We start from the raw sequence: 15,458 nt of genomic DNA on the forward strand, positions 1-15,458 counted from the left end.
GATATCAGTGATCTTTACATGTGCATGCAGTCAGTTTTCACCTGTAGGCCAGGCCTGTGATGTGAGTCATATACAGATCATACCTTTATCCATACAAACACTGTCTGACCAGACTCATAATGCTGTGATCTGAACGATGTTGGAGTTTAAATACGTTAAGAAAAAAAAACTGATGATCTGATGTGCGTTGTGGCTCATCAATTTACTGAGCAGTTCATGCTTCTTCTTTTTTTGGTTGCTTTTTTCAATATTTTGGCAACACTCTATTAGCTGCCTCAGGGCCTCCCATCAAAGTCTTAAGCCACTTTTTATTTTTAAAGATGTGTTTTAGCATCAAACTTCATGTGAAAATGTGACAGCTCCAGCCCCTAACACCACTACTGACACAGCTAAACTTGTGTTTCCATATGCTGATTTCTGACAGAAGGGGCCAGATGCATAAAACTCATTCTTCTCGTCAGATTCATAAACCATTTATTTCCACTTCCACACTTATTACAAATACCCTTAATCTTCCGTTTGCATATGACACTTGTGCTCACTCCACATCATTAGACCTGTCCATTTCCAACAGCAGCAGAACTGCCGTCATTACATGCGACCGTTACACACGGCTGTGGCTACTTATAATGCTGTACCAGTAACTCATCACAAAAAAAAAATTGTAAACCCTCCATACTACAATAGTTCCAGCTGCTTTGCTGGAGTTCTACCTTTTGAAAAGCCTGTTAACGTAGGATGCAGGATCAAGGATGCAGAGTCATCACTGTGGTAGGGGAGGAGGGGGCCGCTGAGGTGGGCAGTTGTGGAAACGCTCAGACCTCTACTAAGGTGGGGAAAGAGAAGGTAGTGGGCTAGAGCCGGTATATCTATCTATCTATCTATCTATCTATCTATCTATCTATCTATCTATCTATCTATCTATCATTTGTTTAACCATTTATAATTTAATTTATTTATTCATTCAAGTAAAATCTGTCAACTTCCTCTATCAAAAGTCAGGGGGTGGACGCTGCCCTGTGATTGGTAGTTGAATTTAAATCTACTGCTTTTGCCTAATTCAAGATGGCAGCACTTGTTGCAGATCTCAGTGAAGTTTTGCATGCTACAATGGCAGATACTGACTGTAGCAACACAGATGGAGTTCCTATGCTCCTTTAGATCAGACTGTGGGCTTTGCTGAACATATTGGAATGATATCTATATGATATATGATATGAAATGAATTAAGTTGTGTTCACAATCCTTGCAGAGATATCACAACAACTGAGGCTGCAGGTTGATTTGATGGAGCACTGCAACAGCAACACTGGTTGACATGGCTGTCCTTCTTTTGATTTACCAGCTGACACAATTGGACACATTGCTGTGTAGCCTGAAAAGCCATGATCTAGTAAAGTTGTTTGGAGTGTCTGAGTGAACCATTAAGAGGTGGATGGAGCAGAGGGGCATCAGGTAAATTAGGGTTAAGATGGATTTCCTGGTGAAATTCCTTTTGCACTGATACATGCATTATGTCTTTGTGATTTCATGTCACAGAAGCATGCTGTTGGACAGTGGTGACTGAAGTCAAGAGTAAAAACACCACTAGGTTTATGGTGCTGTGGTCTCTTGGTTTAGATAATATGTAAAAGTGTGGCCTTTTCTGTGGTTTTTGGAGCTGGTCGAGTGGGGGAGGATATGAACTGTGTGAGATTGCTGATCCCTGGCTATGATATGTAATGCTGACACTGCTAACTGGTAGCAAATGATATCCAACTTAACCTGATGCCACTTTGCTCTTAACAGTGTGCTCAGACACACAGTCCACACAGTACATAATGTTCAGTTCTGTCAGCCAGTAAATCAAAAGAAGGACAGCCTCATCGACCAACCTTGCTTTACGGATTGCTGCTTACCCCACAGCAGTTGTAGTATCTTGTACTACCTATCTCCACAAAGATCTTGAACTCAGCTGTAGTCATTTCAGTGTCAGTCGTGTTAGATATCATTCCAATATGTTCAGCAAAGCCCACAGTCTGATCTAAAAAAGCATAGGTACTGGCATTAGCCTCCATCTGTGTTCTGCCATTGTAGCATGCAAGACTTGATTGAGATCTGCAACGAGTGCTGCACTCTTGAATTAGGCAAAAGCAGTAGATTCAAGTTCAACCACCAATCACAGGGCAGAGTCCACCCCCTGACTTTTGATGGAGGAAGTTGACAGATTTATGCGGCAAGTTACACTATGGCTAAATTAAAGTATAAATTATTATGCCTGTAGGTATGAGCACAAGCCATTTTATGTTAAGCATGTGCAGTAAAATCAGTCATTTATTAAGATAATGTTATTGCATTTGCAATGCTAATTTCTGTTGTGCGTTAATGATAATTCCCAGTATGTGTTAGCATTGAGCTACCAGAACATACGTAGCTGTGTTCTGGTAGCTGTTTATACGTATTAATATTAAATCAGTTCAGGAATCAAAGAATCAATTTTAGGAATCGTAAAAAAAAGAATCACAGTACTTAAATTAAAATCAGTTTTTCCCCACCCCTACGGTTTATGTGTGGGAAACAGTTTATGCGTGTTTTTTTTTTTGTAGTGTTGTTAATGCTAATGATTGCATTTCATAGACAAGCACCTATTCATGTACAGGGCCTATTAACCATGTTGAGACAAGCAAACAATTTAGTGTGTTTCACAGAGATAGTTGATAGTTGGTATAAGAATGCTTTTGCATGGGGCCAAATTATACCATGAAAACACTACCAGAACTCCATGAACATATCTTTTGATTCGTGCTATTGGAACATTAAATTGTAGTTATTGCTTTTTTAACTGGTGGAGTTTTACCATAGGGCCAATTCGAATCAGTTACCATTAGCCAATTATCATATATCAATTGAGTCCAAATCCAGAAACTGATTTCACTTAGCTCTACTCTTCAGTCAGTGTCATTGTATTGGCAGGTATCGTAATTAATAAAAAAAGATCCAAAATAGAGCCCTTATTTTGTGAATTCTGATGACACTTTTCCCTAAATGAAATTCGCTACACTGTTGCAACTGCACTTGTATCCAGTTTCCAGTTACCTTTTAAAGCACCATCAATATATTACCTTATCAGACATTACAAATTACAAATGCTAATTTCAGATGAATTAAGTCCATTTCTCAATTCTTATTGTTGCTGTGCCCCTTATGGGACAATTAGGTGGGGTGGCAGGTAGTATAGTGGCATAAAAGAGGAGGAAAATAATTGTCAGAGTGTGTTAATGAGTGCTGCCACAGTGCCTGTGAAGCACACACCAAAGGCAAACTGGGGAAATATATCAAAGCAGAGAGAAATCCTGAGCCCAGCGACAAAGCTCCCATGTAGCGCAGAGGGAAAACAAGTTGACAAAGCTGTGAGAGGTGGAGAAGCGGCGCTCTCTGCCCTCAAACTAGAAACCTGTCTCCAGACCTGACAGGCCTGGCATGCCGCTACTGTTGTTACCACATATTAATATTCATCAGACAGGTCCTGAGGGAGCTCTGAGTTTTCTCTCTGAAGAGATGACACATTTGAATATCATTTACCTGCCATCCTCTTTTATGCCCTCTCCAAATCCACAGTTCTTTACTGCCAGAGAACTGTCAGGCTGATGAGTGTTGCGAAGAAATGTTTAATTTGGAAGCGGGTAGAACTGGATTTCACTATTGTGAGTTGTTTTTCATTGACACAGAGATCACATTTAGACAAGAAAAGGGATATCCATCCCCTGTACTGCATGTCGAGGATCTTTGGCTTACCTCTGAACCAATACATAGTTTACTTGAAATGGCTGTTTGGGCCGATAATAACACCAACGTGCCTCCAAACATAATTAGAATTGGCATTTTAGTGCCAACAAGAATATGAGTTTGGGATATACAGAAGAATTTTATAGTTTGCCACAGGGTTCTGACTGACTGCGTGGCAGACCTCTGTTCTGTTTCTCATAGCCTGGTTTACCCCCCCAGCACAGCTGTGGGAGTGGGGGGCTCCTTTGGGGCAGCCAGTAGGGGGCCAGCAATTGTATCAGGGTGGCCATGGCCCCCTTGGACTAACCCTTAACGTTTACTGGACGTGGCTGCATCATGTTCCAGTTTCATCCTCGCTGCCAGAGAACAGATGCTCTGCAATTCCAGCCACTGCTCCGATATTCACCAAATTTGTGATAATGGCATCCAACTCAGGTTCTTTTCTCTGTTCCGCTGTCTTCACACACCAGGTCTGTTTTGCTGGAGCAGCTCACACCTCTAAAGAGTGAAATTTAACTCTGGATGCATATAAATGCCTACATTTGTTGACACTATTTTGTGTTTCACTTGATTTGTTATAGACCTCCTCCAATCAAGTTTTTAACCTTGTTAAAATGTTCATATGGTGTTTTTTTTATATATAACTCTGATTCCAAAAGAGTTGGGACTCTGTGTAAAACATAGATAAGAACAGAATGGAGCCATTTGCAACTGAACTGGGCTTGCTTACACAGCGTGTTCCTGAGCCCATGTAGTGTCATCCTTTGACAACATTTGTTCACAAAGTGTTGAACCTCGCTCCATCCTCTCTGTGAACCACTGAGCCTTTCAATCATGACACTATCACTTGTTACCAATCAACCTGTTTACCTGTGCAATGATCCAAACACGTGTTTTTGGAGCGTTCCACATCTTTCCCAGTCTGTTGTTGCTCCTGTACCAACTTGGTTGAAACGTGTTGCTGCATCAAATTCAGAATAAGCAGATGTTTACAAAAATCAATTAAGTTGATGCAGTTAAGCATTAAATATATTGTCTTTGTACTGTTCTCAATTGGGAATATGTCAAAAGGGATTAGCAAATGATCACATTTTGTTATATGTATGTTTTGCACAGCGTCCCCTTTTTTCAGGGTTGTGTGCTATAAAACATGTGATGAGTGAAATAAGCAGTCAGTTTCATGGTTGAGGATTTCCTGCAGTGTACCAGTGACAGTCTCAGAAACATGAAGACAGGCAGAGTTTCATGTGCCACACATCTGAGGAACCATCCTGTCAGCTTGCAGGGTGGGGCTTTCTGAGGGGTGTTGGAGGAGATGCCAGGTATAGCTACTTGTCAGTATTTTGCTAGATAATGTTAGCCAGTGTTAGACTGCAGAGTTACGTGATGATTCATGTCGAATGCTGACAAGACATTTTATTGGGCTGGGGGTGACGAAGAAAGTTGAAGCAAACATTACTCAGTTTGTCAGAAAGCTAAGCTGCTGAATTCAGTGATGGCTATATTCATTACGATAATTCTAATTTCACCTAACTTTGAGATTATTCATGAAAAAAACATGATGTCATGATGAAGGTCGTCCTCTTAAGCTGCTAGTATGCGTTACATTTGTGTTCACACAACATTCGAGAGTGGTTCAGAAGTTGTAATCACAGGCCATGCATTAGCAAGCTGCTCTGTCATTGGTCAAAAATATTCCTAGGAAAATTTGCCTCAAGATACTTCCTCCTCGTTTCCTCGTCTTCATTGTGGAACACCAGCAGTGCATCTTGCTAATTACTTTCAATGTGTTTGTGGTTAATTAATTAAAAAAAAAAACATCCAGAGAGAATCTAGACCAGGCATGTCAAACTCATTCCATAAAGGGCGGTGTGGCTGCAGGTTTTTGTTCCAACCAAGGAGGAGCACACCAGGCCAACCAATCAACATCAAGGGATCACTTAGTTATCAGCTTAAGACTGAGATCAGCTGATTATTTGATTCCAGCCTGGTGTGCTCCTCCTTGGTTGGAACGAAAACCTGCAGCCACACGGCCCTTTATGGAATCAGTTTGACATGCCTGATCTAGACTATGATTCTATTATTCTTAATAGAAGAAGGTTGATTGTGTTCAGACTTGAGTGGCGGTGAGCTGAGACCCCCCTCCCTGCATGACCTTGGCCTACGTGTTTTGCTAGCATTTGCCTGCGTTCACATATGTCCAAACAAACTGAACCTGGGGGTGAAACTGGACCAAACAAAGAGCTAGGTGTGAATACACCCTGTGTGTGTTTACTGAATGTGTTATGGCTCAAACCCAAAATGTACAGTCAGAAACCGTATAGACTAAAGGGAAACAGCATATACAGTGAATACAAATATAATGCAGGAACATTACAACTGCAGATAGACACAAAGCTTCAAAAAGTAACCCACAAATTCCACGTCAACGCTGACAGAGTTGATCGCAGTCATTCCAGACTAGGCTGGAACAAGCCGGGCCTGGTGGAATCTCCAGGTAAAGTAACGCTGCTGAAAGTGACTGTTTTCTTTGACCTCTTGTGGTTGAAAGCTGAAAGCCACAGTCAAGCGACAGTTAAGGGTGTGTTTATGTCCTGTTATGTGTCGTATTTCCCAGTGAAAGTGAATATGTGGCTGTAGGGGATTCACCTCCACCACTAGCTAATGTTGTCAGGGGGTTTCCACATTTGTTGGAAATCTGAACAATGTCCTTGACAGCTGATAATCCAAACACACCTCTGATGCATAATACTGCTTTGCTAGCTTCTGTGACCTACAGACTAATGGTTAAGTGTGGTTAAGTAGGTAGTTGGACTAAACCTTATTCGATTTTAAAAATGTATGCACATGCCCCCGAGATCAGGATGAGTCATTAACCCCTTGACACCTGAATTTATTTAGAATTAAAAAAAATAATTCTTTGTGTTTTTGCTTTCAAATTGATCCTAAATTAAGAGGAGTTTGTTAATTTTTCTGTAGTACATACAATAGATATACATTTAGGTATGATGCAAATTAACAGGCGTTAATGCTTAAATGCAATAAAAATACTTTTTTTTTCAATGTCCATCATAAAAGCCATTCAAAATTCATTTCATCAAAACAGCCACAAAATTGGCTTACAACCATTACATTGTAACAACAACATAACAGATGTAGTTTTCACTTTGACCGGTCCGACGAGAAACCAGTGCTTGCAAAAGGTTCCTGGGTGTGTGTTGAATATGCACAAACCGGCTTTAGAGGAATGCTGCACGATTCAGCTGCAATGTGGATTAAAGTGGTATGATGCGAATTCACGACAATCAGCGTTAATGGGGTTAAAAATATTGTCATGTCTTACAGGAAAAGAGAAAAGAGAGGGATGTTGATGTACAAGTACCAGATTAGACATATATTTTAAAATCAATAAATCAGATATTTGTGTAGCACTTTTCATTCAAACCAAATTTGGTATATACTAAGACAAGAATACGCAATTAACATCAAGCAAGCATCAGAGGAGGAAGGAGGATGTTTTCTTTTTTGTTAAAAGGTTGAAAGTTGAAGGAGAACAGCCAGAAAGCTAAATGGATTCATCTGCCACTGTTGAGAGGCGATACCTTCATAATCCTACTACACTTTAAGAGATGGAAGACAAACTTCACCGTCCTTAATGTCTTCGAAAGTCCAACCAAACCTCATCTGAGGCAGCAGTCCAATCAAGTAGTCATCTTTGTGCTGGTAGTCGTGTGTGGGTTTATTGTCCGTGTTTGGTTAAAAAATAACTCTAGTTTTCCTGCTGGTAGTCTGACTGAACTGTGTAGAACCTGTCTGACTGTCTGACTGCTCATGTTTCTTGCTTTTTCTGACATTAGTGTGTTTCTTTGTGTGACAGCAGATCTGTCAGAAGCAGATACAGTATAATGAAAGATATTCCACATTGAGAATTCAAACCAACAGTGAAAGCACTTCACCTGTCTGATGTTAATCTCCCTCTCCACCGCTGTGGAGGACATGAAGAAAACTAAAGCTGCACCCTGAGTGATGCAGGGCTTCACATCTGTTGACTGCAGGTAGTCACTCAGTCACGTTAACAACTGCCTCAGATCAGGCTGATTGCCATTGTCCAATGCTGTCCTGAAAGCATCGATGCCACTGGAATTTACACACACACACACACACACACACATTCTGACAGTTGCTGTGATCTGAGAACCCAGGGATCGCCTTGTATAGCCCTGGCACACAGTTACCTCTTTCATGTGCCCCTCTGGCCTCAGGGGCACTTCCAGTGTGTGTGTGTGTGTGTGTTTGTGTTTGTGTGTGTGTGTGTGTGTGTGTGTGTAAAGGTGCTGGGCTCGTTCCTGGTCTTCAATGTGCTTCATTACCACCACACAGAGCTTCAGCCTGTTCAACAACACATCAGAGAGACGGGGGAAAGTAGGAGGAGAGAGGAGAGGGATGTGAAGAGATGAAAGAATTGACAATGAGTAAGACAGAGACAAACGAAGAGGAGAGAGATGGAGACAGGATGTGAGGGGGTGAAACTGACAGAGGAGTGTAGGTAGGCACTGAAAAAGCTGAAAAAGAAATTAGCAAAAAGAGAGACAGAGATTGGGGGAAGGTAGGCCCATGTGATGGAGAGGGAGCGGTAGGAAGAGATACAAGGAGAGAAAGTGAGCTGTTTTTTGTTGTTTGTTTGAAGCTGTTCTCACAAGCGCTTTGAACTAATAACACTAATGAAGCACTGCTGCAAAACCAGCAGGAGAACTAGAACTTTTCTAGGAACTAAACACACACGCACTCAGGAAACAACTGACAAACAAGAAGTGGGACTGGAAGGCAAGTTGGAGTGTTTAATTCCTCAACAGTATTCATGCCTAAACAACAAAGTAGATATACAGTCTCACACTGCTTGTCAGTGCCTTCCAAAATATGAGTGATACAAAAGCAACTTTCTGACCTGTCATCACAATGGTTTGGGCAACTAAAAGCTCCTAAATTAAAGGAGCTGCCCATCTATTTTGCTCATCAGCGCCTCCTAGGTGTTGAGGAGTGTTGCTGCCTATGTGGAAAAGTCATGTAAAGCCTTTATGTCTCCAGAGGAGCTGTGTGTAGTCTAATAAAAGTCCTCAAGTGATGTCCAGACCAGATGACCTGGTGTCACAGACGCTGTGTACGTCACACTACTTCTGCTTTTAGATTTCTAAATATTGAACAGAGCCTTTATCGTTATTATTTATTATTTAATTTGCTGAAACCTCAACACTTCCTCCATGTCCAGGTGTTGTTCTGCTGTATTCAGTATAATGTTCATTTCCACAGCACTCATTCCATCAGCACAACAGAGTCACGTAACATTCACCACTCTGCTGCTCTCAGTTTCTCTTCTCTAATAGAAATGCTTTTGTCATTTGCAGATTAAGTTTCTGTCAATGACACTCAACACTGCCCGCACAGATGTTTCACATTAAAATGGCAGCAGCTCAAAGGGCATAATCCTTCCATTGCCTGGTAGGCTTTTCAGCCAGCACGTCTGCAGAGAGTGTGGAGTTGTGTTGACAGTCTTAAAATGACACCATTATCACATGTGCTGCGTGAAATGACCACAATATGACCACGTTTTTAAGTGTTGTTGCAAGATATTGCTCCATTGTTACCTTGTTATTAACGCAGAAATACGTGTTTGTTTGCTTGCACTGTATGTTGCATGTCATTTCCACTTCCAGCTGGATCACACAGTGCAGAGAAAGTTTGACAGGCTGGAAAAGAGGAAGAGAGTACACTTATTTTCTTTACACGCAAACATCAAACTTCTGTCGTATTTGTGGGCAGGCTACACACACACACAGGACAAATGCATAGATCTTCATTATTTATTCTGCTTATTATTATCTATTATGCTTCTTTATTTAATTATTAGAACTGCAAATTCAATCAACAACTTGTTGTTTATCCTAGTCTGTTCTGAAGGAAACACTCCAAGGCTCTATATACATATGACTGATGTTGATTTAGTTTTTACAGCACCTGGATCAACCATCAAAAACCATTTTTATGTACCTCTATTTTAAGTTTCCCCTAAAACTACTTCTCACCGGGTTTTTTAAAAAGTGGCACACTCTTAAAATGAAGAAACAACTAAATAGAAGACAGAGAGCAAACCTGTGTACCTGTGGTCTCTTTGTGCCCATCTGACTTCATTGTGTTCTCAGAAAATGTCCTCAGAGCACAGTTTAACAGGATGAGGGACTGATGTGAAACCATGGAAACAAACCAGACAAAAACTCTGCTGGCTGAATCACTCGGGCACAATTACTCTGCTGCCTCAACCTCCTCCATTCAGTTGTTTTTCTCTCCCTTTTTCATTCCTGTCTTCATTGCCACTGAGAAATGTAGCAACAAGGTGCCCATCCTTTACTGTAGCAGGTCTGACCATATGGAAAAGTGCCACAGTGTTCTAACTTGCCTCATTTACTGTATATCACACTGTTTGTTCATCTAAAGGTGAAGATATTGATAAGTTAATTACAACATTTATCAAATGTATAGGACTATTTTCAGATGCACGCATCAACATGTTGTACTATATGAGTATTTAGGGCAGCAGGACGTATGTATGTGGGCTTGAGTTAAACAAACTACAGTGTGTGTGTTTGTCATAATGAAGGAACATGACACCCAGTGTGTCACATTGTGGTTGCACCACAGTGTGACTCATTGATGTGTTTTAATAGTGATTGGACAACAACAGAGCTCTATGGCACAGAGGAATAATATCATATTTATATTAGGATTTATAATTGTAATAATATCAGGCTTTAGATACATATTATACTTGTTAGTAGGGTCAGTTGACCATTCGCTGAAGCTGTAGCCTGAACAGCTTGGTCCAATCACAACTTAGCAGTCATAACCGGGCACAGCAGGTCAAACACAGACGTGTAAGGCATGGAAGAGACCGTGCGTGTCTGCTCTAATGTCAGCTAATAACATTAGCATGCCAAGCTAGTTTACTATCTGTCGTGGTAACGTTCAAGGCGCTTGCCCAACTATGTTGTTCTGTGGTAAACATCCAGACTTTCTGTTACATCAGAACAAAATAACCCATAGCTTAGCATCAGTCTTGATGTCAGCATGATATTGTCTTATATAGGAATCAAGTGCATATTTCAGACCTTTTACAGGGAGCTCGTTTAAAGCAAGTTTCTTTTTTAAATTACCCAGAGTTTTCATCCAGCTCATATAATTAATTTTAATTTGCCAGCAAGGGAAGCCAATAAAATCTGCAGGAGCTTTGTTTCAAAAGTGATGAATTTTAAGTTTCAAAATCTAACTCTGTTATTCTGTTCTCATCTTTGACTGCATACTACTACTACATACAGGTTAAAGAAGGGGAAAGGGGCTAAGGCAGGGATCAGTCCATTGTTGCTTTTGGTCTTTTTATGGAATTTGTTGACAAAAAGAAAAATGTAGAATATCACTGCTCTTATCCTTTATGTTTTTTTTTATGTAAATTCAGTTCAAACATAATATTAAGTAAATACTGTTGAGTTTGTATGTAATAAGAGGCAGACTGGGAGCCCCACACTGTATTTCTACTGCAGACATGAATCTCACCTGACCATAAATAAAGTTAATTGTTCAACTAGAGGCTTGTTAGTGCAGGTTTCAGAACCAATGATGATCTAAGTACCACCTTCATTTATTGCCAACAACAGAAATAGGTACATGATGTCATTTAATCAAACTAGAAACTGGGGATCACATATGAATCCTCAGAAAATGAATTAGAATTTCATTAGATATATTGGTCAAAAACAAAAATAAACAACATGAACATTAGTGGAATTTCTGATATTTCACTTGCATAGCCATCATGAGTCTTCAGTGTGTTTTCTGCTTTGTGTAAATTATCACAAAATTCACACCTCATGGAAAAGAAGTATAACCACTTCAGTACAGCTCCTTATCCTTTAGGTACTACGTGATGCTTCTATGTGGTTTCATTTTGATCAAAGTGTGCAGCGAAACAGAGCCCTGCAAATGTAGAAAGTGTATAGAATCTAGAACATGTGATGTGCTTGCAGGCCTTTGTTTTTTGTTCTGTTTTTTCCTACATGGCCTCAACTCTCCATTGTTGAGTAAAAACAGTTGTTACACATAATACATTTTTATGGGTTTTGTTTTTCCTCAGCTGGAGAAGAAAGAAGTGACGCCACCCTTCAAACCTCAAATCTCTGATGACTATGGCCTCGAAAACTTTGACACACAGTTTACTAATGAACCAGTGCAGCTAACACCAGATGATGAGTAAGTACTGCTTCTTCACCTCATATCACTGTCATCATTAAAGTCAACCTATGTGAATACTTCAGAGCCCTCTCTCACACATCAGTAGAGTGAAAACTACACAGTACTGTATGAAGACCTCTTTGAAATCTGTTTGAGATTTGAAATGTTCTGAAGTTAATCCACTACAATAAACATTTGACAGCCATCGATTATAAAGTGAAGCAAGGCTGCAAGTCGATGGCAATAGTGTAGTGAAAAATCACTAACTGCCTGTAACATAGAAGTACAGTCCTCAACGCAATCAGTGCTGCGTTTGTGTCATGGAACAAAAAGGAGGGGCGCTACCGAGTGTCCACTGTCTCTGTTTCATGGGTCCAGATGTGGTGATGGACTGTCAAAACTCACAGCAATGACTCAAAGCAATGGGCAGTCATGTCACGTCAGCACTTAGTATGTTACCCAGTGATTCAAATCACAGGGGCGCATAGCAGGGCTGCTGACAATAAAGTCATCTAGTGTCCAGTCTGTCATACTACAGCCGTGTCACTCTGTACCAAATATGTACAGCCAATGGAAAAAACAATCCAAGGAATGCTATCACTGCAAAAATACATGAATAAATAACAAGAAGATATTGATTTCTTAGCAAAAATACATTTCAATCAATCATCATTGATTTAGTCATCATACAACAGCCACGTTGGTCAGTGGCACCTCTTGGAGCTGTGGCCACCAGGACTAAACTGTGATTATACTTAGCAGGTGTGAATGTATGCAGCTGTAAACGTGCACGGCCAAAAAAGGGCATGTGATCCACAGAACCTGTCATGGTCAAATAAGAAAGAAGAACTCTGATTTTACATATTTCTACACACAAACAGTGGCTGCTGTGCCATCTTCCCAGAAGACTTCTGCATCCAATAAAGAAAAGCACCCCCCCTGCGAGATTCCAACACTGATGTCTTTATCCATCTGGGACATTGTTTTGATTGATGCAAACATGTAGCCTTCAGGATCTGACAGGGGCCCTTGTTTAAGATTAAGCTTTGGAGAGAAAAGTCTGCAGAGATCTGGCACAACAACAGACAGAGACAGGCTCCGCTGCTGCAGAATGTCTGCAGCCACAGCACGCAAACACAAGCACGGCCTGTTTTCCTCTGTGCTGTCACAAAATGGATTCCATAAGGCTTTGGCAGGCCTTGCCAATAGATATTACCAGGCTTATGCTAGACAACACTTTCATTTGAATCCGTGCTGGATTGATTTTTCAGGCTCCAACATTTTTATTTTTCCAGCAAAGCTTTTATTGGACTGATTTAAGCAAACCATTTCTCAACAACCACGCTGCACAAAAGCAGAAGCTGAACTGAAAATGAAATACACCAGGCACCTCAGCCACGTCAGAAAATGAGACCCTCCGTCAATGACAAAAGGACAGAACTTTTTAAAAAAGGTGTGAAACAGTGTGTAGCAGGTAGCAGGAAAGCACCTAGAAAGGCTGTATTTCAGTTTAACACACGAGAAGGGAGTCACAGCCATCGTCCTTCAGAGAAGACGATGGGTGGGAACCTAAATATTAAAACATTTGGGTGCATCAAACATTTTTCATCCTTCTCATCGGTGAATCGTCATGGACAGACCACAGGAGGAAAACACTCTCACAGTGACGTATGCAGCTCATTGTTCACGATTCAGTTTGTTAGGCTCCATCAAATCCAAGAGGCTCATGATGTGCAGGAGTGTTTCTGTGTTTCAGACCTAATGATAATGTTTGAGGAAAGCTTGATGATTATCATGATTACAGCGTTTACTGTAATATATTTGGCCACAATAATCGTAGCAAGAGCTGGGGATAAGACGGACACTATCGGACAGACTTTCTCTGAGGTCACCTGATGTTACACAAGAATTAGCAGTGTTATCCAGTATTGTTGTTTGGAGAACGAAAATGGCGAGCTTGAGAGAGAAGTCTAAACTCTGCTGACTTTGGCATGCATTGGGCATGATTTTCCCTGCTTGAGCATCTTGAGACTTCTGAACATTTACAGCAACAGCTACATCATTGTGAAATGGCAGCGTGTGGAGCAACAGCAGCTCCCAGTGTTAATTGGAGCCATATTACATGCCCATCATGCTCTACAGCCTTGGCAGATGTCTTTGGGTCGCTACCATGACTCTCCTGCAGTTTGAAGGCGCTGCACATGTCTGCTGTTCACTAGATGCCGATCTTCAAACCCGCCTCGGAGTGGCTGAGCCTCGCAGCTCATTAACGGGTGAAGCTACCAATAAGGGGCAGCGAGACGGCTCTGAAGCTCATTTGCGGCAGGGTTTGACGGCGGGAGACGTGACAGACTTTTGAGGAGGCAATTGTGGGTTTGGTCGGGGTGGTACAAGGAGGGGAGGTGGGAGATGAGTGGTAGATCAGGGTGGAGAGCACGCTGCCAGTTCGGTAGTGGAGATATCCACCTGGCATCAAACACGGCGGCACATCAAAAAAAAGACTCACGCCCCCTCCCTGCGTCTCACACTTTATCTCCCCACCCCTTTCTCTTCCCTTTGTTACCAAGGAGAGGGGCTGATGTCGCCCACTCCCGCGAGGAGGGGGTGATGCAAAAAGCTCTCCAGTCTCCCCTCTCTCCCACTCGTGATGGGCTTGGCACGAGAAGAAAGAGAAGCGAGAGCCGTGCAGGGAGAGAGAAGGGTAAACCCTCCGTGTTCGAGATTTACATTGCGACATTAAAAGCCAGGATTGCTGGGGGCCCTTGCCAGCATGGTGAGGGGAGGGGGAGAGAGGCTTTGGTTTTTCCGTGCCAGCTCCCTGTCTTAGAAAAGCAGCCTCAGCCGGTGCCCAGAGTAGCGTACTGTCTCCTTCTGTAGCCTTGGTCCTTGGTGGTTGTTTTCAGGGATTTGAATTTGTGGCCACAATAGTAGGTGCTGTATTTTAGGCATTCATTAAGCACTTTATTCTGTCTTCTCCTAATGTGTGTTTTTCCTGTAAATTACAGCCTGCAGCTCAGAATCTGAAAGTCTGACATCAAGCTTGTTTAGCATCAGGTTCTTTGTAGACTCTGTTGTCATGCACAGATTCATCTTGATGCATATTCTGCGTTGGCTGTACACCTAAGGAGTGAGGTCCAACACTGCACCTTGTCACTGCTAACACTTCCACCTTACAGCAAGGGAGCTTCACTCTGACGCCCAGTAGGAGTTGCTAGGGCAGCAATAAGAAGAAGATGATCTCCTCACTCAGCCAGTGGATTGTTGGAGTGCATGACGAAGCTGGATGTACCACCAGCAGGAATCGAACCCTGGGTATTTGTGGTGGTGGGTAGGCATTTAACCCCTGCAACACCAGTGGCTCCACACCTCTTCGCACCTTTTAAGGAACTCCCTAGAAGAGTCATCCGTGATTGTCT

The 15,458-nt window shown here is 41.7% G+C and overlaps 1 protein-coding gene across 1 annotated transcript in view; it reads left to right on the forward strand.

Annotated features, from left to right (window-relative positions):
* The window catches only part of prkcz (protein kinase C, zeta), a 118,828-nt gene that overhangs the window by 94,458 nt on the left and 8,912 nt on the right, over nucleotides 1-15,458 (forward strand). Inside the window, exon 17 of the mRNA XM_041945812.1 lies at nucleotides 11,945-12,060. Coding sequence (XP_041801746.1) covers nucleotides 11,945-12,060 — 116 coding nt within the window. The remainder of the gene's footprint in view (nucleotides 1-11,944; nucleotides 12,061-15,458) is intronic.

Source organism: Chelmon rostratus, chromosome 10 (assembly GCF_017976325.1).
Source record: "Chelmon rostratus isolate fCheRos1 chromosome 10, fCheRos1.pri, whole genome shotgun sequence".
Taxonomy (NCBI): domain Eukaryota; kingdom Metazoa; phylum Chordata; class Actinopteri; order Chaetodontiformes; family Chaetodontidae; genus Chelmon; species Chelmon rostratus.